General features: G+C 41.9%; 2 protein-coding genes and 1 long non-coding RNA gene across 8 annotated transcripts in view; 1 reads left to right on the top strand and 2 right to left on the bottom strand.

Moving 5' to 3' along the window:
• Positions 1 to 8,579, bottom strand: part of LIN9 (lin-9 DREAM MuvB core complex component) — a 55,387-nt gene extending 46,808 nt beyond the window's left edge. Inside the window, exon 1 of one of the 3 annotated variants that reach the window (XM_073338700.2) lies at positions 8,474 to 8,579. In XM_073338700.2, the coding sequence (XP_073194801.1) occupies positions 8,474 to 8,552 (79 nt within the window). In that variant the 5' untranslated portion in view covers positions 8,553 to 8,579. The remainder of the gene's footprint in view (positions 1 to 8,473) is intronic. The other 2 variants (XM_073338699.2, XM_073338701.2) reach the window with 2 other exon arrangements.
• Positions 8,106 to 27,446, top strand: part of LOC140909433 (uncharacterized) — a 39,705-nt gene continuing 20,364 nt past the window's right edge. The window contains exons 1-4 of one of the 4 annotated variants that reach the window (XR_012158206.2): positions 8,106 to 8,807; positions 11,430 to 11,505; positions 14,001 to 14,115; positions 22,621 to 22,757. This is a non-coding gene — a long non-coding RNA (uncharacterized LOC140909433). Of the gene's footprint in view, positions 8,808 to 10,848; positions 11,506 to 14,000; positions 14,116 to 22,620; positions 22,758 to 27,446 lie in introns of all 4 variants that reach the window. The other 3 variants (XR_012158205.2, XR_012158203.2, XR_012158204.2) reach the window with 3 other exon arrangements.
• Positions 19,167 to 27,446, bottom strand: part of PARP1 (poly(ADP-ribose) polymerase 1) — a 53,632-nt gene continuing 45,352 nt past the window's right edge. Inside the window, exons 17-23 of the mRNA XM_073338698.2 lie at positions 26,731 to 26,859; positions 26,125 to 26,223; positions 25,289 to 25,441; positions 24,769 to 24,896; positions 24,323 to 24,384; positions 22,205 to 22,319; positions 19,167 to 19,878 (exon numbers count right to left, since the gene is read on the bottom strand). Coding sequence (XP_073194799.1) covers positions 19,797 to 19,878; positions 22,205 to 22,319; positions 24,323 to 24,384; positions 24,769 to 24,896; positions 25,289 to 25,441; positions 26,125 to 26,223; positions 26,731 to 26,859 — 768 coding nt within the window. The 3' untranslated portion in view covers positions 19,167 to 19,796. The remainder of the gene's footprint in view (positions 19,879 to 22,204; positions 22,320 to 24,322; positions 24,385 to 24,768; positions 24,897 to 25,288; positions 25,442 to 26,124; positions 26,224 to 26,730; positions 26,860 to 27,446) is intronic.

The following is a 27,446-nucleotide window of genomic DNA, read 5'->3' as shown; positions in this document are numbered from 1 at the left end:
ATGGGCAGGTCCATTAGTACTGAAGTTAGTGATCTCAGATACCACATGCAGCACCAAGGTTCAGTTTCTAGGTCCAATCTTTTGCTCTCAGCCCAGGAAATCACTTAAGAAGGCTTACAATGAAGATGATCTGAAGCATCTCCTCTAGCTGATTTGTGAGCAACATTAATGAGCTCAGAAGGAAACTGCACCATCTTCTATGAAAGAAAGACAGATCTAATATGGGGTAGAGGTCTTTGAGATTCCAAGAGGCACACAAAGGACTTGCTTAAAACTACTTCTCCCCCATTCAAAAAGTACAGTTTTGATAGTGATTATCCTTCCCCTCCTTTTGACCTAAAACTGAACTAAGAAGGTTCATAAAGTGTAGCAAATGTGACTTAATACCAGTGATTGTGGAAGCTTTGACACAATTTTCTACATATACCCATGTAAAACAAACTAGTGCATTTGAAGTTTAAATTATGCCATTTTCACAACTGGTCTTACATGTTTATTTAAAATAAGAATACTGATGAGCCCTGGTTTAAAAATAGTTTTTGGGGACCCCCCCCCCCGCAGTGTTTTTTAACTCTGTATCATTTGTAATATCCAACTGAGACTTTGAAAATAAACTTTTTAATATCTACAGCTTTTGTTCTTCCTTGTTTAGCAAACCTAGATAACATGCGTACACAATCCAAAAGGGGGACTATATGATTCAGATGAGGGACAGAAGGATGCAAAGCCTTTCCCCCTCTAGGTTGCTAACCTGTCTGAATCCAGCCCTGACCAGCAGCGACTTTGAAACTGATTATATTACAACTTTCAAATAGGTTTGTAATCAATGTCATGGTTGCCTTTAGATGTTTTTTGTCCACATACAACATGGTAATACTCTAGGAGTAACCAGGATAGCTCTGAGAGTTTCATTCCTGCCAGTGGCCTCAGAGGTATCTCTTCCTGTAATTAAGTGGGCATGCTTTTTTCCCCACATCAGAGATGGGATCCCCTAATCACATCAGTGCAACTAGTTTGGCTTATCCTTTCTCCCTGTTCTCTGTGTAGGAGGATATACCAAAGTGCATTGTTCTATGTACTGTTGGTGTCACTCTGTTAGCATGTCATGTCCTCCAAGTCCTATGCCCTAGTGATGCAAGATGGGATAGCTGCCCAGATTTTCCCAGAATGCACGGATACAAAAACAGGCAGTGTGGCAGCTATGCACATGCAAACGGGGTTGATACAGTTGTCTTGTGAAAAGCAGTGTACAGTACATAAACAAAACTCAGCCATATGTGTTATAAGCTGATCAAAGAAAGAGTTAGAAAAACCTGGTTGTGCTTGTACTGTAGACAGAGGCAAAAGTTATTACAATTTGACGGCTGGAAAGTAACCTGTAGCTAGGTGGTGTCAGTTCAGTTATTACTGGTATATACTACTGATGGCCATTTCTTCAAACAATTATCACTGTCAATACTAATTATAACCACTTTTGGCTAGTCTCAGTAGAGATACCAAGCCTGAATAGACCTGGAAACTGAACTATGATCTCACCCAGAAGTGGTTGAGGAACATGGATGCTGTAATACTACTCCTGGTGGTATACCTATATGGAGGATGAATAAGACTGTCACACCACCATACCTAAAAAGCAATAAATTCATTGTGAAAAATACAGAAGCTGACAGTACACAACTTCCTTGCTTATGCATCGCGCTATAGAAATGCCATCAGAACTGTTCACAACTCTGAGAACAGCCTTTGTTACTTTGCGGCTGCTACTCAAAGTCAGAAGAGCAAGCAACAAGTGCATTAAAACAAGTTTTACGTAGACTTTTCAAATATAGTATCTTTTAAAATTATTTGACAGAGGTGTTGTCATAAATATAAAGGGAAGGCTAACCACCTTTAAATCCCTCCTGGCCAGAGGAAAAAACCCTTTCACCTGTAAAGGGTTAAGAAGCTGAAGACAACCTCGCTGGCACCTGACCAAAATGACCAATGAGGAGACAAGATACTTTCAAAGCTGGAGTGGTGGGGGGCGGAACAAAGGGTTCTCTCTGTCTGTCTGTTGCTTTTGCCGGGACCAGAGCAGGAATGCAGGTCAGAACTCCTGTAAAGGGCTAATAAGCAATCTAGTTAGATATGCATTAGATTCTGTTTTGTTTAAATGGCTGATAAAATAAGTTGTGCTGAACGGAATGTATATTCCTGTTTTTGTGTCTTTTTGTAACTTAAGGTTTTGCCTAGAGGGATTCTCTATGTTTTGAATCTGATTACCCTGTAAGGTATTTACCATCCTGATTTTACAGAGGTGATTCTTTTACTTTTTCTTCAATTAAAATTCTTCTTTCAAGAACCTGATTGCTTTTTCATTGTTCTTAAGTTCCATGGGTTTGCGTCTGTGTTCACCTATGCAAATTGGTGAGGATTTTTATGAAGCCTTCCCCAGGAAAGGGGGTGTAGGGTTTGGGAGGACTTTGGGGGCAAAGATGTATCCAAGCGGGCTTTTTCCCTGTTATATATTTGTTGGACGCTTGGTGGTGGCAGCAATAAAGTCCAGGGGCAAAAGGTAAAATAGTTTGTACCTTGGGGAAGTTTAAACCTAAGCTGGTAAAAATAAGCTTAGGGGGTTTTTCATGCAGGTCCCCACATCTGTACCCTAGAGTTCAGAGTGGGGAAGGAACCTTGACAGGTGTGGTGGATCAAATAAAAATATTTATGTAGAGTCTGGACATTCCCAATCATATTATAATCAATGTTTACATAGATCAAATTTTAATCAAATTAATCAATATATTAATAATAGCATGTAAGGGATTGTAAGTGTCTTCCTAAAAACTGTTTACTAAATGTATTTACAAGGACTGAAAGAAAACTACTTGGAACCGCACGCCAACATTGTCTTAAATATTCCTAAATAAACTACACAGTTTTAGAATATTGTAAAATTTTATTTATTTTTGTAGCACTTGTCCCCTTGGCAGTAAAGTCTCATACTTTCTGGTAGCATAAAATTGTTTTTTTTTCATGAACTGCCACAGTTTCCAGCCAAGAGACTGCAACACCAGCTTGAGGACCCCAGTTATAAAAGACATCCAATTCACTTAGCCGCAAGTATATGTATACAGTATTCTACAAATTAGACTGGCTAGCACTGGCAGCATAACACAAGAGGTGTAGCAATCATACTAAAGAGTACAGCTATTTTTAATCTTACTTCTCAAAAAAACCCAGAAATTGATGCCACTTTCAGAACTGCAAAATCATCAACCATTTACCTCAGAGTTCCAAATTTACCAGGATATAAAATAAAAACAAATGCATTCATTTAGTAAAATTAGCACAATAATTCCCTGGGTAGCAGCCATACTATGCGCACAACAGTGTTAAATATACAAATCCAATGACTGTTATGCCTGAAATACTTTTACTGCTACAGATCAGAAACTTCAGGGAAATATAATCAGGGCCCTTTGTATTCTGTGATTCTTCAGCTATAGGATCTGCCATTGACCCTACCTACCTCTTGTCACAGAAATGTGAGCCACATTCTCCATTTGCATTTAAAAAATGATTCTAACCCTCCCAGCTGTGAAGCCTTGAAAACATTAAATGAGTATAAACCGCTTCATTATTGTCTTCCTGAGTCTGCAGTCTGAACCAATGAATCAGAAGTGTGAATTTCCCTATATTAATTTCAATGGGATATTAAGTCTTAAACCTGAAGGTAATAGTTTAACTACTTCACCTATGATAATTCTAGCAGAAGCATACACCTAGTGTGTTCATCCTACAATTTCAAACTGCCTCCCCCCATCTCCAGATGTTAGGAGTCCCAAATGTTTCCTGCCCACTTATCCCAGCCCCGTGACAAATTCTAGAATGCAATTAGGCAATGTCAAGATAACAATCTTTGGCATATTAAAAACGGAAAAATGTCAGGATAGTGTATAATAAACTGAACGTATCAAATAAATAACAGGGTTATCAGCTGCATTCAATGCCACATTTAAATCGATTAAAAAAATTTCTACAAAAAAAATGAAGCTGCTGCACAATTTCTCATCTAGTGCAAAAACTGGTAATCATGAAATAGAATTTAGGTCCATCTTGCCATAGAGAACAAGGGGTTTAACTACAACCTATTTTATATAAAAATTCACAATGGTAAATTCTGAAAAAAGCTAACAAAATGTAATGTTCCTGAAAATCCACTTGGGTTAATGGGCTATGCAGAAGACGGAAAGCACGGGGGTCCTATATTCTACCTCTATCGGACACTGACTCGTGTAATCCTTTGCACTGTTATAGCAATTTACCAGAATATTTTGTAGGTACTGTTACTTCTATTTTACAGATTGAGAATCTGAAGCTCAGAAAGGTTAAGTGACAAACCCAAAGTTATACAGAAAATCAGTGTCAGAACCAGAACTCTTAAGTATGAGACTGGAGGTGAAGAAACAGATGTTAATTCACAAACAAAAACTGTGTTTAGTAACACTTAAAGTGACACCCCAGCAAACAAAATCCAAAGAACACAGAAAGAAGTGATTAAGAAAAAAGCTTCCTGCATTTCTTGCTATCTTCATATTGCCTACAACCCTGTCAATAACACATTCTAACACTCCATAAAGCTTTCACTTCCATCTTCAACAGATACTGAAAAGCAATACATATCCCAGCTTCAAACTTCCACTCTAACCCAAAACCTTAATCGTGACCTCAGCACTATTAATAATACCTAGCTCTTATATAAAGCATATTAACTTGACAAATACGTGGATTGTGCAACAGTCAGATGTGCCAGTCTAGTCACATAAAATACACACCAATGTGCCACACTGCCAATAAGATTTGTGCAAGTTTGATGAACTTGAGGTACATATTGTTTTTCAGTTTATGTTGGAGATGGAAGTGAAAGTCTTATGAAGTGCTAAAATGTGTTATTGACAGTGTTGTAGGCAATATAAAGGTGGCAAGGAATACAGAAGAATTTTCCCTTAATTTGTTATTTTCAAACTTTTAAGGTTTTGGATGGATGGTGTGTGTACCAATGCAACCTTAACTATCCACTAAAAGCAGTTTTCTGTTTTTTGTATTTTTTTTAACTCATCAGTGGATAGCTCCCAAGGGTCAGGGAGAAGGAGAACTGTGCCTGCCTGGGAATCAGAAGGAGAAACTGCACTGCACAACCCTTCGTAACTGTAATGACCCTTCTGAAGGGTGTAAGAGACTGTAACAAGCCTTAGAAAGTTCTGTATCTCTTATAATAATTTTATACCTGTTAAAAAGTAAGTAGGCCAAGAGCAACCCACCATATTTAGTAGTGGCTACAAAACCAAACAGCTAGAGAGAACCTCTATGAAGGAGTTTGTACCGCTGCCTACTCCTTGAAACATACTTCTTCTGCCTCTCATGGACTTCTGGAAATTAGATATATCCAGGAACTGCTGCAGCAGTAGGTCTGCCTATTGCGCTTTCCCCTCCCCTCGGTCTCCCATCCTTAACACTATAAAACATAATTCTCCATCTTCAAACCTGACAGTATGTGACAGCCACCACCTTGGCTGACACCAGAGATTAACCCAAGGTTTCCAGAGCTAAAAGCATGAGTTTTTACAGCTTGTGCTAAAGAGCCATGCTTTCAAGTTGGGAGCTGTCACAGGCTCTAACCCACTGGTTCTCAAACTTTTGTATTGGTGACCCCTTTCAAATAGCACACCTCTGAATGCGACCCCCCCTTTATAAATTAAAAACACTTTTTTATATATTTAACACCATTATAAATGCTAGATGCTAAGCGGGGTTTGGAGTGGAGGCTGACAGCTCGCAACCTCCCATGTAACCCTCTGTGAATCAGATACAAATGGGAGGTGTGTGTCTCTCTCATGCACATTCCAGAGAAAATAATAAAAAAAACAATGAAAAGTAAATAAAAAGATTTCTGGGTCATTCAAAAGTGTCTGGTGGTTTGGATTTGGCCCACAGCCCGCCTATTGACTACCCCTCGGTTAAATTAACAAAATATGTGACACGACTGAAATATGAAACATATTTTGGCAATTTACACTCTAATTTACAGATTATCCTAGTTCTTAAAGTGCAAAATCAGTTTTAAAGAGGTCTTCTTAATGTATGACTTATACACAACCATGCCATCCTCTCACATAGGCAAGCAGCAGGATTTGAATGCTGTGACCTTCAGATCCTCAGCTCAGAACTTTAATATTTCACGTACTGGAGTAATTACCAGCTGGCAGAGGAGTATGGTTTATATTGGTTAGAAATAGGATAAGCAAAGTTGGCAGTCAGTCAGTCAGAAAGGCAATGTGGTGTAGTAGATATGACTGTGTAGTTTGCCATGTTGGAAACATGGGTTCCATTCCTGACTGTCTGTAGTAACCTTGCATAAGCTGTATGTTTTCAGATAGGGGAACTTGAACAATGTATTGAAGATGAGGCCATAGGCTTCTACAGTTGCATTATAATATTTTTATATTGTTTTCTATCCCATGGGTTCTCAATCTGGAGGTCATGAACATCCTCCTTTTCTTCTGGCTAAGTGGGAGGAGGGTCCTAAACTTTTTCTGTTGTAACAAACGGTTCACGGAGGGAAAAGGTTGAAAACCATTGCTCTGTCCTTGTTTTAATTCAATCTAAATTTGTGCTTATTTGGTTGAGCATCACTGTGCATCAGTTTTCATCAGGTTGTTCTAAATGAACCCATTTAGGATTTTACCTTGCATTGTTACAGTTCATTTAGAACACATTAGTGTGTACAAGTAGTTCAAATGGTTATTTCCGATGTACATTCCTTGTACTTCTTTACACGGACTTAATCTGCCAGGCTGTTGTCCAAATGCTTCTTTGCAATCTCTATCCTCCCACTGTCTCTCTGTTTCTCATATAAACAAGAAATTCTTTAGGTATATCTTTGATTTGTGCTTCAAATTCTCAAATAGCCCTCCTAGTTTCAGTTATATGAAGCTAGCCCTCCTAGTTTCAATTATATGCTGTATCATATGCTCCTTTTTAATGGATACACTTTACAGAGACTTACATGTTTTAGCTTGAATAAACTCTTGTGCCTTTTCAATTAGCCCTATCATTTTTCTGTGCCTTTCTGCTTTCTTTCTTCAGTGTCTATTTGTATATTTATGTATAGTATGCATGTCTGTACGCATATAGCTTGCATAACTCCCATGAACGAGCATACATCTCTATTTGTCTGTATTTGTAGTTTTGTTTGTCCACAATCTGTATATGCAATGGTGTTGTAACCATGTTGGTCCCAGGATATAGAGACACAATACAGGGGAAGGTATATCGCTTATTTATGTTGGTGAGAGAGATAAGCTTTCAGGCTAACACAGCGCTCTTCTTCAGAGTAACAGAGCTCTTCTTACCAACACAAGTTGGTCCAATAAGATATTACCTCACACACCTTATGTGGTATTACCTCACATGCAGCAAGTCTCTGACAGTGTACAGCACATGTATCAACCTCTCTGTACGTTCATTTGCATCCACATATACAGTGCATGTCTGTGCCTTTGTACACAGTGTAAGTGTGTGTGCCTTCATATCCCCATCATACTATGTTTAGTTTGCATCTGTCCCCACATGCAGTGCGCGACACTGTGCAGCATGTGTATCCCCGTTCTTGGCATGGCCCTGGATGCAGTTTACATGTCTGCATGACCCGCATTTCTCTGGTGCCTGTCAGACAGCGTTTAGTGTATGTTTGTGTGCCTTTGTGCACCCCACACCCCCCATCTCCCTGGGTCATTTTAGTGCCCCCAGTACAATATGCATGTCATTATGTCCCACCCACAAACCTCCCTAGGGGCAGTGCACTTGCTTCTGCCACCCTCTCCCCAAGTGCACTGTTAGTACCTCCCAAGATACAGGGCACAGCAATGGCCTGTTCAATGCACGGCACTCATTGTGCCCCCCCTTTCTACCTGGGCCGAGTCCCATCCCCCCAGTGCAGCGCTCCTGCCCCAGGCGCTGACCACCCCCGTCCAGGAGCAGCTTCCCGAGCCCCAGGGGCAGTATCGATGCTCACAGCTGTTCGGCGCGTCCCTATCTGTTGACAGGCAGTGCCCTGGCCCGGGTGCGGCCCGGCCGTGGCCCGGGTGCGGCCGTGGCCCCGGCCTGCCAGGCTGCGCCCGAACTCGGGGTGCAGGTCCCCTCCCGCCGGAGGGGAGGGGCGGGGCGGGAACCCGCGGGTCTCCCTGCCCCGCTCCCTGGGCGGCCCCTCCCGTCTGCGCGGGGTAAGGGGTGGCGGGACGGGGTGGGGGCCGGGCCGGTTCCAGAGAAAGAGGAGGAGACTCGGGCTCCGGCCCGAGCAGCGCCCGCAGCAGCCGGTCCCGGCCCGGGGGAGGCGGCCAGGCCGGGGCGAGCTGAGCCCAGGAGCGGCTGTGCCCCGCGGGGAGGGGGAGTGGGCGCCGGGCCGGGCGGGGAGCGGGCGCGGGTCGCTACTCACTCTCGTCGGGCAGCTGATCCAGCTCCGCCATCTTGAACGAGCCGCGCCGCTTTTTCAAAGGCTGCCTGTCGCGGTGCATTGTGGGGAGGGGTCTGGGCCGTGCGCGAGGCGGCGCTGGCGGCCCGGGCTGCTCGAACCCGTCGGGAAGCGCTTGTGCCGCCGGCCGGGCTGCTGCCGCGGCGGAGGCGGCGCGCGGGGCGAGACCAGAGGGCTGGGCGCGGGGGGCAGCGGAGCCGGCTACGGCAGCCCCGGCGTCTCCTGCTTCCAGGCAGCGCGCACCGCTCTCAGCCTGAGCGCGTCACAGCAGCTGCAGGGCTCTGCACCCTTATTATTGGTAAGCACCGTCCCTCTCCCCACGCTGAACAATTTGCTGGGGTCTGTCCCCCCTCCCCCCCGTTTTATTGTAGAGGGAGGGTGCCTTGGAGCTGGGCACCCTGAATTTAGGGAGACAGGAGCCGCTTTTCGTACTGTTATCGTTCAAGAGCCACGGTCCAGTTCTAAGCATCCCTCCCTAGTCCCTGGTTTTCCAAATAATGCTCCCTCCCCCCTCTCCAAACGGTTCCCCACCCAGCTTATTTGCCCTCCTCCCAGCGAGCTGGTGACATGAGGCTGGCAGGTGACGCTGCTACGTGGCACTGCAGGGGCAAGCGAATCAATTTAGTTTTTAGAACATGAGAGTGGCCCTACTAGGTCAGCCTAACGGTCCACCTAGGGCAGCGGCTCTCAAACGTCATTGCACCATGCCTCCCTTCTGACAACAAAATTACTACCTGGCCCCCACTGGGGAGAAGAGCCCGACCCCGAGCCCCATCGCCCTGAGTGAGGGTACAGCTCGGGCTTCAGCTTCAGTCCTGGCTCCCAGCAAGTCTAAGGGTAGCCCTGGCGACCCCATTGAAATGGAGTTGTCACACAATTTGGGGTCCCAACACACAGTTTGAGAACTCCTGCTCTAGGGCCTACTCTCAACCTCATCTCCTTGACTCTGCTTGCCCATATGCATGTGTGCAGGATGTCTATAGTAAGTGGTACTGACTGTCCTGCACTTCTAGTGGGATCTCAAGAGCATTGGCTATCCTGCCTAGTAGCTCTTGAAACTGACCATAGTCATCTGGTGAGGAGGAGAATGTTGATGACACAGCCACATCTAAGGCCAACGAAGGGTCCGTTGGCACTGTCTACCCCCGGTTCCAAGTGTTTACTCTACGAAGGATGGGGTGGTAATAGAGGAGAGTCCTCCTGTGTTGAAATAGTGAGGGCATAAGCTCTAGTATGGCCAACCTGGTTGATCCTGTTGTGTCAGTGCCTAAGGAACTAGATACCAGGGGCTCCTTGGCTGAGGTAAAGGAGGGAACTGCCACAGTGCCCTTGGAAACCTCTGGTAGTACTGGCTCCAGAATGGAAACGGCAGACTATGTCAAACAGCCAAATCCTCAGACTCAGAAAAACTGGAGTCTGCACGAACTGTGGTGCCAATGGAGCGGTCGGAAGGGGATGCATTAAAGGGGTATGGCCAATGCAGGAGAGGGGGCCCTCTGAGCAGGTGAGCGCACCGGAACACAGGGAGACCTCACTCTTTCCAGGGCAAACAGTTTTGTGAGGTCCAGGATCACTGCCAAGTCTTCCCAGAGTTAGTGATTACCAGTCCTGGTCCCAGCCAGAAACTGGGTAAGGGATGTGTCTCTGGACCAACAATTCACAGGATGCTGGTAGAGCTGAAGCAGGAGGGGTACATGGTTCCAGAACCAGGACTGGTGGATCCAGTGAACAGATAAGCAGCCTCTTACTGCTCTTGTGAGCCTTGGAGTACATTGCTCCTCAGTGGCCAGAACTCATGGATGATGCAGCGTCCTTCTTGGATTTGGAGGAAGACTTACTGTGGGGTCCATAGCACTGGTACTAACGGAGCTGGACAGAGGCTCCATGGTAGGGGGAGTGCTCTTAGATTGTTCAGACTGACGTATGGGGTGGGGGGTTCCCCCCGGCCAGGATCTGATTGCAACCCCATGGTAACCTCCACGAGGTGGTGTTCGAGGCAAAGAGCTCGGCCTTCCCATGTACGAACAGGGAGGAAAAGGCAGATACTGAACATGGATGCAGTGTGGGCTTCCCCTAAACCATAGAGTGTTGGAGCTCGTTGCTCATGGGAAACATGCAAGGGCAGGAAGTGCAGACTTTGAATCCCAATGTCTTCGGCATAATCCAGTACCCAGATCCTAATGCTGGAAAGGGGGGAGGGTGGGAATTGTTTGGCTGGAAAACTGCCAAAGCGGCATCCCAAGTCCTTAATCCTATAAAACTTCTAGGAACTAGAAAATTACTGTAAAAACAATAAAATCCTAACTTTGAACAACAGTAAAATCAGTTTTTCTATAAAGTTTGGAAAATGGGCAAGAGGACAGCAGAAGCTCTGATGCGGACCGTGAGAAGGAACTCAGCAGAAGCTCTGACACAGTGGTGAGAAGGAACTGGAGACATGGTCTGTCTGCCCTGCTCTTTATCACCTTGGGCGAAACCATGAGGCAGTACGAGGGTGCCTGCGCAGATTGATGAGCAATACTGTACTGTTTTGAAAAAGCTCTGGCTCCAGGTGCATGCACATACCCCTCAGTGGAATACAGTAGGAATCCTCACTTGAAAAAGAAAGGTGGATTTGTACTGTTTGCCTAATTTCACACATTTGGATCCTTTATATGTGAGGCTTAAATAGCTGAAGTTATGAAAAATTCTGCAGTATGTAAGAGTAACTACTGTGATCTATGTGTTTTGGGAAGAAGATAGGAGGGGTTTTTCCAACAAACAGTGTGCTTAAAAGCAGTTTAGTTGAACAGAATAAACATCATTAGCAGGACAGACACAACAGTCTGAAACTTAGCATCCAGTCTCCATCTAATAATTCAGAAAAAATATTATCTACAAAGAGAACTATTTAGCAGCCATTCTTCCCCTTATCTTCCAGTGACTGAGATGTATCAGCACAAACATTGCACAGTATGAAATGAAGTGATTGGAGCCGGGAGATGCCAATGGAGATGGTTAGTTTAACTGCATTGTTTTATGAAGTGTTTGCATCAAATATATCAATAGAGAACATCTGATCATTATAGTTACACTGGTTATTACGGCAGAGAATACTTTTAATCAAATGACTCACCTTGAGTAATATAGAAATAAGTGCACAAACAGCAGCAATATTTTGAGTCGAAAAACTGTTCAGTTTTATTTGTTGTAAGAATATTTTCACTATTAAATGTTGAGTTGAGGTTCACAAAGCCCTGCAGGTCAAGATGTTCTAGGACAATCACTGCATGGATGTTTGCTTGTTTAGGATACCAGGAGTCTTTGATTTTAGACTATGGGTTAGTCTATGCAGTGAGGGACAGCCCATGGTGGTGAATCACAGACTCTGGATCTACAGACTCAGACTCACACAACAGTGTTAAAAATAACTGTGTAAACGTTCAGGTGCAGGCTCTGAAGCCTAGCAGCCTGCTTCTAGCTGTGTAGACATACCTTATGTTGTCCTGGAACCAAAGAAATTCAGAATTAAGGTTGAAACTGTCCATACCTCACCATTTCCCCTCCTTATTATAATAAGTGTGGAATATGAAATTGTTCCCTGTTTGGTAAAACATGTAATTTTTAAGCAAAATGGATTCTATGAAGGGTATACTTTAAATGTAGGATTTCCTTGGTTGTGTGGGCTAAGTTATGCTTTTAGCTACTTTTCAATTCTCACCCCCCCCTTTTTTTAATTGTTAATTTTCTTTAAAAGATGCTATGGGGGCTTGGATTTTGTACCAAAAGAGTGACAACTGAAGTTGTGGCAGAGTGTTTGACTGCTTCACACAGATAAGATGTTTGATTAATGACAATTAAATATCTTGAAAAAACTTCAGCTGAAACATAATTCTAAGTTGCAACTGGTAGCCATGCCTTAAGTGAAGAAGTCATCTACTTGGAAGTTTCCAATATAAAAATTTAGCTTGGCTTCTGGCAAAATTTTTCATGGAAGTAGGAATTTGTATTCCCAGGAGTGGAAAAAGGTGACTAGTAACTTGTTTGACGGGTACATTGGTGCTAGAACTTAGTCTCCTGTACATGTTAAAAGGGCTCTGTATTCTCTTCTACTACATTTAATCCAAGTGTAAAGGCACACACAGATAGGCCATCTATGCATGATATTCCCTGCTATTGCAGATAGGGAAAATAATATTTGTTTATGAACATCCAGCCCCCCAGGAGACAATTACAAGGCAACTAAAAGTGCCATATGTGTTTTTTTAAAAATGAAGGCATGGACTTGCACATTCCAACTGACATTTTAAAAGGTAACCTGTAATTTTTGTTTTTGCTCCTCTCCTATAAAACAGGGTCCCCCGTCCCCCCACTTGTTTTGCCATCTTAGAAATATCAACCTGCCAACTCTGGTTTTGGACTAGCTGGGGTGGCCTCTATTAAGTCTGTCCCATTGGATCTTGGTGGCAAAGACACCAGCAGTTGCCAGCCCTCACTGGAGCTAGACTGGAGGGAAATTTTAGGGGGGAAAGCCTTCTGTAGACACAGTCAAATGGTCAACAACTGTTGTTAGGACATTAAATTTCTAATATAAAAAAAATAGTACAATAAAACCCTTTTTAAAAAAAAAAAAAAAAAAAAAAAAAAACAACACACACACTTCCAGAGTTTCCACATCCCCCTTTGCTGGTCATCTTTAAGTTATTAGATCACAGGCTACAAATCAGCTGGACATTTCTATAATGTTCCATTCCTTCAGCTGCAGTTGCTGCTGTTACAGATTTTGTAAAACACATCCCTGTTACACAGTATGTCACAAGAGTAAAGAATAACTACTTTATAATTTGGATTTCAGCATTAACAAGTTTTTACCTTTTGGCCTTTCAAGCTACTATACCAGTGCATTCAAGCATTTTATGCCTTTTCATTTCTTGTGTATATGGTATTTTCTACAAAATGCTACATACATGGAAAAATACTATCAATCAGGTCAGGTGTAGTTTCTGCCGGCATTTGATGATCACAGTTCTTAGGCCCCACACCTGAGCTATTCGTTTTGACTGTTCATGTCCTTTTATAGCATTTAAAAAATGCCAGCAGCTTACATTCAAATGGTACCACGTGTTGTCATAGAGAGGAAAGGGGAAAACCTGAATGAAGATTTCAGATTCAAGCTTTTTGGCATGACAATGGCCCCATTTGTACTGACACACAAATTATAGTGAAAAAACAGATGTCCACAGTACTAGCAATCTATCAGTCCATCATTAGATGTTGCTGACCACCTACCTGATACAGATGGGAGATTCTGTATAAATTGGCTTTGCTTATTCCTTTAAGAGGAATAAAGAGTCATGACAGGTTATTGCACTTAATGGCCTGAACATCATCCTGAAGTTCCCCGGAGCCCACTCATCACCCCTGTTTTTCAACTATGCAAGACACTGAGATAATGAAAATCCCTGTATTTCGACTATTACCAATGTGTTCTACATCTCTTTGTTGCATATAGTGCAGATGATGTTATTTCCCGGGGGCTGAAAAAAATTAGCTCAACACTTATCCTAGGGAAGATGGCGATGATGGGAGGAACAACACACTTCGTGTCAGGAACCGAATGCTCTCTGGTCAGTAACAGTACTCTTGATGGACATTCTAGTGCAAGCTCTTTATCCTGCTGTATTCACCACTGTTCTAGGCCATTCAACAGAGGCTAGAAATACTTTGTTTCACTTGTGACTAGCCAGGAGACTATGCTCTTTTCCTGGAGAGGCTTGCCACCTCTAGGACTACTACGCCACGTTCTCAGTGGAAATGAATGTAATGGCCATACAGTAACTGAAGCCAGTTCATCATTCAGCATCCTGCCTCAGAATTGGGATAGATAAGACCAGTGCTCCACACTTTTTAGTGGCGCCTGATCCAATTCCAGATGTACTTCAAGGTGTTGGACCCTGATCTTTAAAGCTTTGAATGAACTAGGGACAAGTATCTCTGATTACCTCTCCCTCAAGTACCTGCAGTTAATACGAAAATTGCTGCTGATTGTCTGTAGGCACTGAATTCTTGGTAGAAGGCTTCAAGCTGTAGAATTCCCCCTCCTAAATTATCTCTGTACTTTAGCTTCTTCTGTTTTCATAGGGTTTCTTTTTCCTCCACAACTGAGATACAAAATGGTTCTGCTACTCAGAATAGCAACTAAAACAAGCACAGGATATGAAATCTAGCTCTTTGTTCGTGTTATGCTTATGCCACCTAGAAACTACGGTAATAGATGCTTTTAAGCCAAGAAAAAATAGGCAGACAGTAAATTTTAGACTACAGTGCATGAAGGTAGACACAAAAAAACAAAACAAAAAACTTCAGGACAAAAATAGCAAATTGTGTCTTTATAGCTAGAGCTTAAATTTATTTATATTTTAATCTTGTTATTTTAGGAGTGGGGAAGACAGCTGAGCAGATCTAACTTTCCCTTTTCTTACTCCCAAATCAGTAGAATATTGAACTTAGTGCCCAAAACTTTGAAAGCAAAAAACCACTTGTTTCAGGGGCCAATCCTGCAAAAAGCAGAGTACCCTCTGTGTTTCATAGATTTCAGTGATATTGGCACCTTGCAGGGTCAGGCTTTGGGTGAAATGGATTTTCCATGCTTTTAGATTAGAGCAGCCCGCAGGAAAACTGCCATAGCAATGTTAGTTTAGCCACACCAGATGTTGTTACCAGTCTTCTACATGCCAGTGTATGAATGAAATGGAAATACTTTTTGGGAGGTAGACCAGTATTTGTTCAAAGGCAGAAACCCAAGCAAGCTACTGGCCAGATGTATGTAGTCCAGGGGTTCTCAAACTGTGGCTCGGGACTCCAAAGTGAGGTCACCAGGAGTGGTGGGGCGCAGGCTTTGTCCCCCTTTCCCCCTCCCCCCATGGGCGGTGGGGCTTGGGTGGGCTCAGGCTTTGGTCACCCCCCTCCTGGAGTCATGTAGTAATTTTTGTCATCAGGAGGGGGTCGCGGTGCAATGAAGTTAGAGAACCCCGATGTAGTCCATCACAGTGGAAACATCGTTCGTTATAGTCAAAGACATAGCAGAAGGGATGCAAGATGTAGAAAAGAAATGTAACAACTCAGAGTTGGAGGCCCTTTAGTCACACAAGTATTTTCCCTTTCATTTATGTACACAGTGATGATTTTCTTTAAAAAACAAAACAAAAACAAAACTTTGTCCATAGGCTTTAATACTAAAGTGGTTTAAAGGGGAAGGATGGAAGTGTGGTTAAGGTATTAACCTGGCGCACTTAAGAGAACTGGGTTCTAATTCCTGTCTCAGCCGGAGACCTCCCAAGGGAATGTGGGCAAGTCACTTACCCTCTGTAGTCTAGTTTTCATCTGTAAAAGGGACATATTTCCCTTTCTGCCTTGTCCATTTAGATTATAAACTCTTAAAGGCAGAGACTCTCTCTTACCATGTGTTTAAGCTAGGCACTGTACAATGACCAGTCTCAGCTGGGCCCTCTAACACTACCATAATACAAATAAATACCAGATTTATTCTTAAATTGCTTCTGCTATAGTTCTCCTAATTCAGAAAATTCTTCACTTGGTAATACTTGCATAATTTCTTCCCAGCATATTTCAATTGGAATCATTCCTATTTTGATCTAAACTCCTTAACCCTCCAAAAAACAATCTTATTTAACTCTACAGTTCCTTCTTTGAGAGTATTATGGTCAAGTGCTGCCCTGTACTTACTCAACAAGTCTGTTCCCTGCATTTATTCCAAGTCTTATCTGGTATTTTAGTGACAAAATAGGTCTGCTATGTTTTTCCTCTCATGTTAGTCCTGCACAGCCAGTACAGTTACAGGAAAATGATTTACTCTGGTCCACACCGTCAAAGAGGGGCTGATTATCATTTACACTAAGGCACTCTTATGCCACGCTGGCAATAGAATTACATGTATACCCACAGTAAGGCCCTTCACATTGCTCTGGAAGTAAAAGGAACTTTGGGAGAATGAGGCGCAGAGCTTTTTATCACTGATGGGGATATGAGCCCAAAAATCACAATTTTCTGATTCCAGGTTGGGTATACAAGGCTGACATTTAGGATTTTTTTAAAAAAACTTGTCAACTGAGCAACTTTGGCATGAAGTTAAGACAGTCAACATAAAGCCCCACAAAGCCAATTATTCAGAGCAGAAACATACCAGTGTTCAAGGGTTCCGTTCATTTGATTTGACCTATAGGAAGTTGCAAGGTAAAATAAAATCACTGTGTTCAAGCTTATGATAGTTGGGATACACTGTAAGTCTTTAATTATTAAACAGAATATGCACTGGAGAAATATTTTCAAACTCAAATTCCATTCTGTAATGGAGATTTCATTGGACTGCAACCTGCTAACAAAGACTTACAATAAAGGACACTCCAGTGTTTGTCATAATTAGTTTCCCCACCTATTCCCTTAACTCTTTGCAATACTCCTCTTACCCTGGAAGGGGGAAGAGGCTGCTGCTGCACTCAGAGGAAGCCCTTGGCTTCCCAGTTTCTCATGTACCTGCGCTTTGTTCCCCATCTCCTTTTCTGAAAGGAGCAACCAATCAGGGGCCCCTCTCTCTCTCTCAAAAAAAAAAAAAAAATCTTACAGTACCAGCTGCTCTTATTTCCTTCAACGTTTCCTTCCCATAGAGCAACAGCAGCTCTCTGTTCCCTCTATTGGCTCTTCATTCCCCTTATTCATTCAGTCCCAGCTCCAGCAGAAGCAGCCATGTAGGCAGCCGTCAGCCTTGAAACTCCTCTTTCAAAGGCAGTGGGACACCCCATGCGTTAGGAAGTGGATCTGCGGTTTCCACACAAGTATCTAACGACTGGAATGCAACAAACCCAACGGGAACTGTACTCTGTCTCTGCTGGTTTTTCTTTCACTGCGGGGCAGGGATGGATCTCACTGCCCATGCAGCACTGCCCCACGCCCCTGATTTTGAGTTGCAGGTAAGGGCTCCAATACAAACACTTCAGAAAAAAAATCTCCCACCAGCAAGCAATTGAAAATCCCAGTGGATAATCCAATTTTACAATTCTACTCAGAACCATTGTGCACGGAACCCCAATAAGTCAGAGGCAGCAATTAACATAGTTTGCCTTGCTTGTTGCAGTAGCAACTGCCACTGTTCTTAGAACACTAATTGCAATCACACCAACTTCATTATGTAAAAATCTGGTCCACACTCTAAAAATCAAGCATTTTATCATTACTGTGGCTGCAGGCATTATGATATACATATTAGAACACTGCCCTGAATATGGACTTTCCTCTGTTGAGATTCAGCAAATTTAAAATGTATGTATTTTAGCCCTCAACATGTGTAGTTTGTGAATGAGTCACAGAAACAGGGTTATTAGTTATTTACTCCATGTTTTACGCTGCGTATATCAAAACAATGCAGAAATGGATAGCTCAGGATATTACATAAGCAACATTTCAACACTAAGTCACCATGATCAAAAATCATGCCAGGTTGTTTTGTGGTCTATGGGAAGTGAGTTGGTCTCTCCCTGGATTCAAGAGAAATACCCACATCTCAAAAACTACCATGTTTAGAACTAAAGGCATCTTCTGTTTACAGTCGCTCAAGAGTGGTCAAGGACAAAATTGGCCATGGAGACTGAACCTGCATTTCAGCTGAGGTCAGGACAAGGGAAGCCTGCTGTACCCATGCAACCATTTGTTCTGTGGATCAAAAGAACATCAGTCTACAGCAGTGGTTCTCAAACTGGGATTTGTGAAATATTACAGGGGGTTCTCGGGAAAAAAATCCCTAATGGTGGACAGAACTGTCACTAGGGACCCCAGGCAGCACAGGGCCAGCATCCCGGAGCCCCTGGATTTCCAAGAGCTAAGCAGATCAAAGCAAGCATATCTATCACAGTGAGGAGATTTAAACTTCAAGACTCCTTCTAAGAAGCAAACAAAGGGAGGCAGATATTTTTTGTTTTTAAAATTAAATAGGCAGCTAGTATTGTTTTTAAAATTACTATGAGGAACAAGTTTAAGCTTTGTTGTAACATGCGTCGTTTGCCTGGATTGCTCAAGACCTGAATCCTTGTGTAGGAGGAACTCTTTGAGTTGCCTTCTTAAATAGCTTCATGCTGTTTTGCATCTGATACTCCTTGATGAAACATAGAAGCAGTGTCTTATAACAGGCTTATTAAAAGTGATACAAGCTACGAAAGTGAGGTCTTACAAGAGCGTTGCCATTTTCATAATGTAATACAAATACTGTAATGATAATAAATAGTGTGAAATAAGCATGTCATAAAAACAAATTTTGTATTTCCAAGATCACTGCTTTTATAATTTATACTTAGGTAAAGGAGAAAATCCCTGGAAATATTCATTTTTAGGAGGGGGTTCGCGAGACTTGACATTTTAGTGAAAGGGGTTCACAGGTTGTTAAAGTTTGGGAACCACTGGTCTGCAAGAATGACCACACACCCTAAATCACATGAAAAATTGGTATTTAAGGAGGTTTGTTGAGGCTAACACTGAACAAAACATAGCAACATGTGTTGGTGCTTTCCATGGACATTTACCACATTTGGCCTTGGATTAATCAGGAACTGCTTACTACTACCACCACCGACTGTTCACGGGGAAAAAAAATCTCAATGGGCAGTCCAAGTTTTCATTCCAACGTGGATTGTGAGATGCCTCCACAGGTTTTAATGTTCAGTGTTTATATTTAGAGAGACATGGCGTGTTTAAAAGCATTACAAAAGAATACATTGAAACAATTAAAGCAATTCAATCATTTTGCAACATAAAAATAAAAGTTGTTAATATGAAATTAGCTTTTATTTTTACCTCAAAATAAATGGACGTTTAACATTTATTCAAAATCAAAACAGGAAGAGGATATTTTAAACAAGAGGGCAACCTTTTTTTAAATAGCGCAACTATTTGTAAACATTCATAAATTCCTTTTCTTCCCCAACTCCATTTGGCTAAAATCCCCTTCCTTTTCTGTTTTTTGGTCTACCCTCAATTCAAAGACACACTTGATAGCCCAAAAAATTAGAAGTGGCTTAAAACAAAACCAGGTATTCATTCTCATCAGAACTCAGTTCCATGTGCTGCCACATATATATAAAAACCTCTTACTAAAGTGATTTACTAAATCTGGATTTAGTAACCTCTTCTGCAACTTAGCTCTTTGATACCTTGATAAGGGAAGTCAATGCTTAAGCAGGTCAGAAGTCAGCACTAGAATGTAACTACATAATAACTCGTTAACAAGGCTTCTAAATAGGGTTCACCAGAGTGATGTTTTATAGTTGAACTTCAGTTTCAGCAGGTACTTCAGATTTACCTGAGCAACATCATAGACAATATATCTGGGAAGGAAACAGTGAGTTAAGGAACAGCTACTATAAAATAACAATATAAACATAACTTGGACTTCAACAGTATTTGAGTCTTGCCCTATGCAGATCTGAATGTAAAAACAAGCTCCTGATGTCAAATTCAAGGTATATGCCAGCATTTCTGCTTATGTATTAGAACATTCCACACCCCCACCCCACATTTTGTTTCCTTTTTAGTTTGCAATGTGTGAAACAGAAGTCTACGTTCCATAAAATTCTGACAATATCAACAAAAGGAACAGTGCTAGACTCTGCAAATACTATAGGAAAATCAGCTTCAGCCTAAACTGAATAATGAACTCAGAAAAGCAGAACCGAACACCAAAATTAGGCACACCTAATTTCCTGACCCCACACAACCTTATTCCCCTCTCTGAATCAGAGCATATTATGTTAATTGCTTACTTCAGAGCTCTGATCCAAAATCAGGAATAGGCAGAGATACCAGATGGGAGAAGCACTAAAGAAAGTGTGATGGGAATCTCAAGAGACACACTGACTTGGACCAGGGACTGCGTTTGCTGAAGATTATGCTTAGCCAGTAGAAAAGGAGTACTTGTGGCACCTTAGAGACTATCCAATTTATTTGAGCATAAGCTTTTGTGAGCTACAGCTCACTTCATCGGATGCATACTTGCATAAACTGAGCCACTAAGCTTGGTTTCCTGTAGGTGAGACCTACAGGAAACCAAGCTTACTTTACCGAGGAAGGAGGTGAGCGGCTCGGTTTATGCAAGTATGCATCTGACGAAGTGAGCTGTAGCTCATGAAAGCTTATGCTCAAATAAATTGGTTAGTCTCTAAGGTGCCACAAGTACTCCTTTTCTTTTTGCTAATACAGACTAACACGGCTGTTACTATGAAACCTGTTTAGCCAATACTATTCTCGTCTGCCGGGACCTCATGGTGCCAAGTCACACGCTCAGTCCAAATATCAGGGACAAAGAAAAAGGTGTGGTCTGAACATGGGACTAGGGATCAGGAATTCCTGAATACTAATCATAACCCTCTTACTATTTTCCAGTGTGAAGCCAGCCATTTAATCTGTCTCAGTTCCCCATCTATAAAAACAGGGAATACTTGCTGGCCTCACAGAGGGACTGAAAATGAAAAACAGTGCAATTGTTGGCATTGCTAAAATGGACTGACACAGCCTGTATCATAGTTATTATGTTACTAAGTTTCATTAGACAAATAAGGCAGTTCACCTTGTCTGTTAATTTTCTCAACTCTTAATGCTACAAACCTACTTCTAAGATGATGACTCCTAAGGGCAAGTCTACACCACAGCATTACAAGTCTGGTGAAGACACGCTACGCCGATGGGAGAGCGCTCTCCTGTTGGCAGAATTACTTCATCCTTGTTGAGAAGTGGAAGCTACGTTGGCAGGAGAGCATCTCCCGCCGACATAGCACTGGTATGGACAGCGCAAAACTGGAGGTGCTTTTTCACACCCCATAGCAACGTAAATTATATCTATTTAGGCTGTAGCATAGACCTGCCCTATACTAGATTAAACAAATACTCACTAAATCTGCTGTAGATTAAAACTAATAGTGACAAGCTGAATGAGTAGCACATTAGTTGACTTGAATAAAGTTACAATTCCATTTCATGTTGTCAACTGAACTAAGACAGGAGCGATATTAAAAGCCAAAGTTGCCATATGCTCCCTGCTGCCAGCTCTTGAGATAGACAGCCTTGTGGTGAAACAATTCACCCAAGAGCAGTCAGCTGAGTTTCTGACCGGTCTAGAGATTGTTAATTTAAGAAGTTATTTGCTTAGTAGGATGGGAGGAAGTGTATCTAGTAGTTAGATCATCTATTTGGGAATCAAGACACACAGGTGCTATCCCTGGTTCGAACACTGACATACCATGAGTGTGGACTAATGAATTCTAGGTCTCAGTTTATCCATCCATCTAGAAATAGTAAAAGGCTAATTCCCCCCCCCCCCCCAAAGTGCTGTGAAGTTTAAATTTAAACTTGTTTACAAAGAGTTCTGTAAGTGCTACAGAAGTGCAAAGTCCTGTAGTTAACATAACTACTCACTGTGTGTACGATTTCTTTTTATGCAGGGTTGATAATGAGAGTTTCTTTAAACATCATTCTAAAATTATTCCCCTTGTAAGAGGGACTCTGCAAATTGTAGCTTGCTAACCACTCCATGAAAGATCTAAAAGAAAAGGCTTCTGTAGCTAAACTTCCTCTACATAATGGTACTTGCTAATAATTCTGCATGTTATAATACAGAGAAGTGCTTTCCAGTTAAAGTGGAACGATAGTAAAGGATACTCATTATATAGAAGACAGGTATCGCTAATTCCAGATGGAATCCCATTCCCTAAAGGAATATCTACACCATCTAGAGTGATGGTGGCTGAAGGATCAGGTGCAGTTTTGCCCAAACCTATGAAAGAGAAAGATAGTGTTAATTATAAGTCTGAAATGTAGGCAAAATCTTGTTTGCTTAGTATTAGAAAAATTCTCACTAATGACAGTGTTACAGTCATTTATACAGTGCAATAGATGTGTATGATACTTTACAGACCATTACAAGCACATACCCCTACTCACAATGGCTTGTCATAAAAGACATTTGGGGAATTGTATGGTATGTCCAAATACAGACTAACATGGCTGCTACTCTGAAACCTATGGTATGTCCAGTCTCTCTGGCATGTAGTTTAAGTTTTCTTATTTCTTCAAAGGAAACTGTGTACAATCGCCAGATTGCCCATTCACACGAAGAGCCCATTTCTGCTTGCACTGAAGTCAGAGGGATCTTATCCAGTTCCCATGTATGTTCACTGGAAATCAAGCACTTCAGCACAGCCTCACTTGTACTGTAAGCCAGGGATTCTTAACCTTTTTCTTTCTGAGCAACCCCCCACCCACACTATAAAAATTCCATGGCCCAGCTGTGCCAAAACAATTGGTTTTGTGCACAGAAAAGCCAGGACCAGCGTTAGGGGGTAGCAAGCAGGGCAAGTGCCTGAGGCCCCACACCAAGGACAATATGAAACTAAGTTGCTCAGGCTTTGGCTTCAGCCCTGGGTGATGGGCTTCAGAGCCCCGGGCTGCAGTCCGGTGTGGCAGGACTTTGGCTTTCTGCCCTGGGCCCTAGCGAGTCTAATGCTGGCCACACTTGGCGGTCCCTCTGAAACCTACTCACAGGAGGCCCCGCAGGAGACCCCAGACCTCTGGTTGAGAACCACTGCTGTAAACTACAGATTTATATCCCAAGAGATCTTAAAAGTGACACTGACAGTGTACAGACTATATTAAATATACTATCACCTCACTTTTGGCACTAGTAGTCCATTAGATTGTTATGACTGAAATAATTCAAAATTTAATTTATTTTTCCATTTGTGCTGGCTGCTTGGTTTAATTTCACACATCTTGGACACTTAAAACTGATGGGTCAGATTCACTTTCCAGTCTCTCATACCATTCCCAATACAGAGTATGTTTATATTGTAAAATTTAAATGAAATTAAAATAATGAACTAATTCCTGTTCTTCTGTATAAGCCCCTCCTTGACATACAGTTAATTTGGGGCCTAATTTATACTGTATACTTAAATGAACAGATCTTATGTCAGATCTTTACTAGAGCTTATATCTTTAAAGATCAAAGATGCCTATCAGATCCACGTGAAGCACTTTGTTTTATCAGGGGCATTTGCCATATGTTACTATTCCCCCAACTTTGTGTGGATAATTCTCAAAATTCATTAATTTCCTCTAAATTCTCCTCTACAAATCCCCCAGAAAACAGGAACTCTTTTTTTTTTTAAAGTAGCATTGTAAGAACAGCAATCATTCCAATTCCAGATTTTATCAGTAACAGACAAAACCAGCTATTTATTCCCTGAATATTAAAGACATAAGAACATAAGACTGGCTCTACTGGGTCAGACCAAAGGTCCATCTAGCCCAGTATCCTGTCTTCTGACAGTGGCCAGTGCCAGGTGCCCCAGAGGGAATGAACAGAACAGGTAATCATCAAGTGATCCATTCCCAGTTTCTGGCAAGACATTTTGAAAGTGTTCTACAAAATCCTTTACACTATTGGTCTATCAAGTAACATCCTACCTCCAGCAATGCCCAATACCAGATACTTTAGAGGCAAGTACAAAGCCCCCAAACACACCTACTTTATTGTTCAGTGCTACACTTGGGGGGAAATTCCTGCCTGAACCGTTAGACAGCCAGCTAACATACTATGAAGCAAGAAATCCCTCCCCATCTGAAAATACATAAAATACATTATTGAAGGTAATGTTATCCAATCCTTTTAAAAGATACAGCCATAGCACAAGACTAGACTATTCTTTTCACCAAGCAAAAGCTGTCAAAGTTTGTTACAGTTACCGTCACCCTGATAATTTCTCAACGAAGCTTTACCTTTGACACTGTGTTTTCCCTTGGGCAACTTAGTTATGTGGGAAGCATTCTTTAGCTCATGCCTAGAAAGTAGAAAGAACAACATTTCTAGAGGAGTTGAAGAGAACTTTCTTAATGAAAAATAAAGACATTTTGTTACAATACTATGAAGTTATTTTACATACTATGCCTTTAGAAGGCAACACCATCACAGCTTCCTTCCTTATCATGGTTATTACTATTTATGCTGTTTCTTTTTAAGGCAATATTCTCTATCTACAGCACAAATTTTACTCAAATTATTTGCTTATTTCAGGAGTTTCCAAAATTTTCCTGATTTAAGAATGCTTTTAATTACTTCCAAGCAAACTGCAACAGCTTCTCATTGTCACTTGGATGTAGAAGTTTGCAGCTTAGGTGCTACCTTCTACAACTCTGAGCCAGTTAATAACATACAAGTTACTTACATGTTTCCAAGGGCAACCTCTCCCAGTAAAATTAAGCCTATTGGGTCAGTCTGAGATGTGTGACAGTAGTTGGCACTCTTGGACACCATGTCCGCAAAATAGATACCTTTACCGAACATGTAACCAGTCTGGGAGTGGGAAAGGAAAAAGGTTATCAAAATAAAATCCCAGCTTCAAAGACCAAGTTGATGTTGAAACCATCTGCCTAGAATTCTCTCTGTATTAACTAGAAGAGTAATGCTACAAAACAACTCCCAAGCACTGTTTGAGGTGTAACTTATTGGCAAACTTATAGATATGTTGCTCAGCAACCATTCTTTCTGGACAGCTTGAACAGCATTAAATATTCACAAAGGTCATCTGGCCCCTCCTTATCTAGACAGTCTCTTCTTTAGGCTCTTACCAATAGTGGCCCCAGGAGACCAGATGGATGGAGGGGGCAAAAGGTGTCAAGAGGAACAGAATGAGTGGCACAACAATCATTTTTATGCACTTGTTTAACAAGTAGCATTTTACATACCACAGGAGCTTCAGGTGGAGCTATTCGGAGACCCTGCGAGAAGATGCCAGCAAAGTTGGTAGCGCGGGAGCCATGCCAGAGCAGCTGGCGATTATGAAGCTGTCTGAACGGTTTGTAACGCTGATTTTCTCCTTCACGTTCTATCTTGAAGATCTTTATCATTTTAAAGAGAGAGAAAGGAAAATAAAAATCTCATGGTTAATTGGCGCATGGCAAGATGGTCTGATCCTGAAAATGGGTTAATCTGTGCTAGGAAAGTTAACATACTAAGAGAAGCAAACTTCATACTGTTTTCATACTGTCATAATCTAACTCCAGCAGCCAGTTATCTATAGCAAAGGTTACACCAGGACATTTCATTACACGTTATTTCCCCTAAGTGCTAGGCATAAGCAGACTCAAGGGGGCCCCCCTTTGCTTTTTTAGAATGTGTTGAGGGAAAGGGGGCACCAAAATATTCCTTCGTAGGGTTCCGAGTGGGCTAGCACCACCTCTGTTCCCCAACCCCCTCTACTTTTTATTGCTCACAACTTTCTGAATCATTCTCCTTTGGGGCTGAAATTTTCCAGCTTTCAGGGCAAAAGGTGATTTTCCCCCTGGATTTATTAAGAGACAAATGAAAATAAAGACATCTTGACAGCAAGAAATGTCTAAAAACTTAGATTTGAAAATTCCTCCCCAGCTCGCCTTGAGATTTTGTTGTTATTCACTCATGTAACAAGTACTTTCTATAACAAAAACTCAGTAGTTAATCAACACACAAAAGAGCCATGGAAGAAAGCAAAAGTGTATAAACCAATTTTATACATCTCACTCCCCACCCCTTCAAAACTTACATCCACAACTTTCAGATCATATGCATTATGGGTAGAGGCATGTGTATTCTTCACATACTGCTTTATGATCTTGGCTTCTTCTGAATCTTTATCAATAACCTGGGAGGAAAGAGCAGAACACAAAAGGTTTCCTTTAAAAATGCAGATTAATGTCAGCCTGTTAGGTCATTTTGGGGACTGAAAAATTCATCCTGCAGTTGGTGGCTCCCCCCACTAAATCTCTTATTTATCACTAGGAAAGACATGTCTAGGGCATCGTAAGATGTTTTTTTGCCCAAAATCAAAGGATCATCTCTGTGCAAGTTGAATCTGCTATTGGAGGCTTTGGAGAGACAGGGATATATGGGCTTTCCCATTCCACCCTTCAGGAACACAAACAGGATTAGAATTAAGAGACTTTTTTTGTATAGATGGTGGAGTGAATACAGACATATACAATGATATACTGGGAGCTCAACATGGGGCATGATTTGTTCCCTGCTAGAGTGGAAAGCTGTATTTTTAGTTTACCAGCAGTACCTTATTCATCTGTTATACTCCATACGAATGGGTGCCAAGTTCTTATTCACAGCCAGTGACCACAGTCTACTATTCTATTTCATTTACCTTAATGTTAGTTTTGAGCTTTTCGTAGTTGATGTCAATTGGGTCTTTATCCCCATCTTCATTTCCACCTCTGAGAAGGCTGTAAGCGACCTCAATATCAAGCAGGTTGTCTAACATCTGCACTTTGGCCTGGATAATTTGAAGAGGTTATTTTTCTTGCCATAGGAAAGTCTTTACAGCCTTAAGACCTTGTCCTGCAGTTGCTATGAGCATGTTAATGCCGAGATATTTATAAATGTCTGTGCACCACTGCCACAACACTTGGGTGGCTCACATCAATAAAGCTATCTATAGAACTTTCCTGTTAACAAAAACCCACCTATCTCTTTCATAAAATCAATACAGCACCTAGGCAAATGGATCTGACACTTTTCTTTAAGCTAACCACCCCAGGCTCCAAAGGAGGGTGCAGATTTCAGAAGCCCTCCCCTGTTCTGCTGCCAGCTATGGAGAGTTTAAGCTCCAGAACAGAGAGCTCAAGCAAACTGGCAAGTTTCTTCATCCTCTGCAGAGGGTCATGGGGAGATAAGCAATTTCTCAGACAAGTGGATCCAAGGCTGTGATGTCAAAAGCATTTCAGTATCCATGAGGACTGTGTAGAAGCTACATTAAAACCTGCAATTCCTACTTGAAGGTCAAGCTCTACATCTTTCTCTGCTTTCACAAAGCTAAAAACAAATCCCCTCAGTTTTCCCCTTTTCATTCAGTTTTGCTAC

The sequence above is a fragment of the Lepidochelys kempii genome, chromosome 3 (assembly GCF_965140285.1).
Source record: "Lepidochelys kempii isolate rLepKem1 chromosome 3, rLepKem1.hap1, whole genome shotgun sequence".
Taxonomy (NCBI): Eukaryota; Metazoa; Chordata; order Testudines; family Cheloniidae; genus Lepidochelys; species Lepidochelys kempii.
The sequence above is the reverse complement of the archived record's forward strand: the minus strand, read 5'-3'. Positions and strand labels throughout refer to the sequence as shown.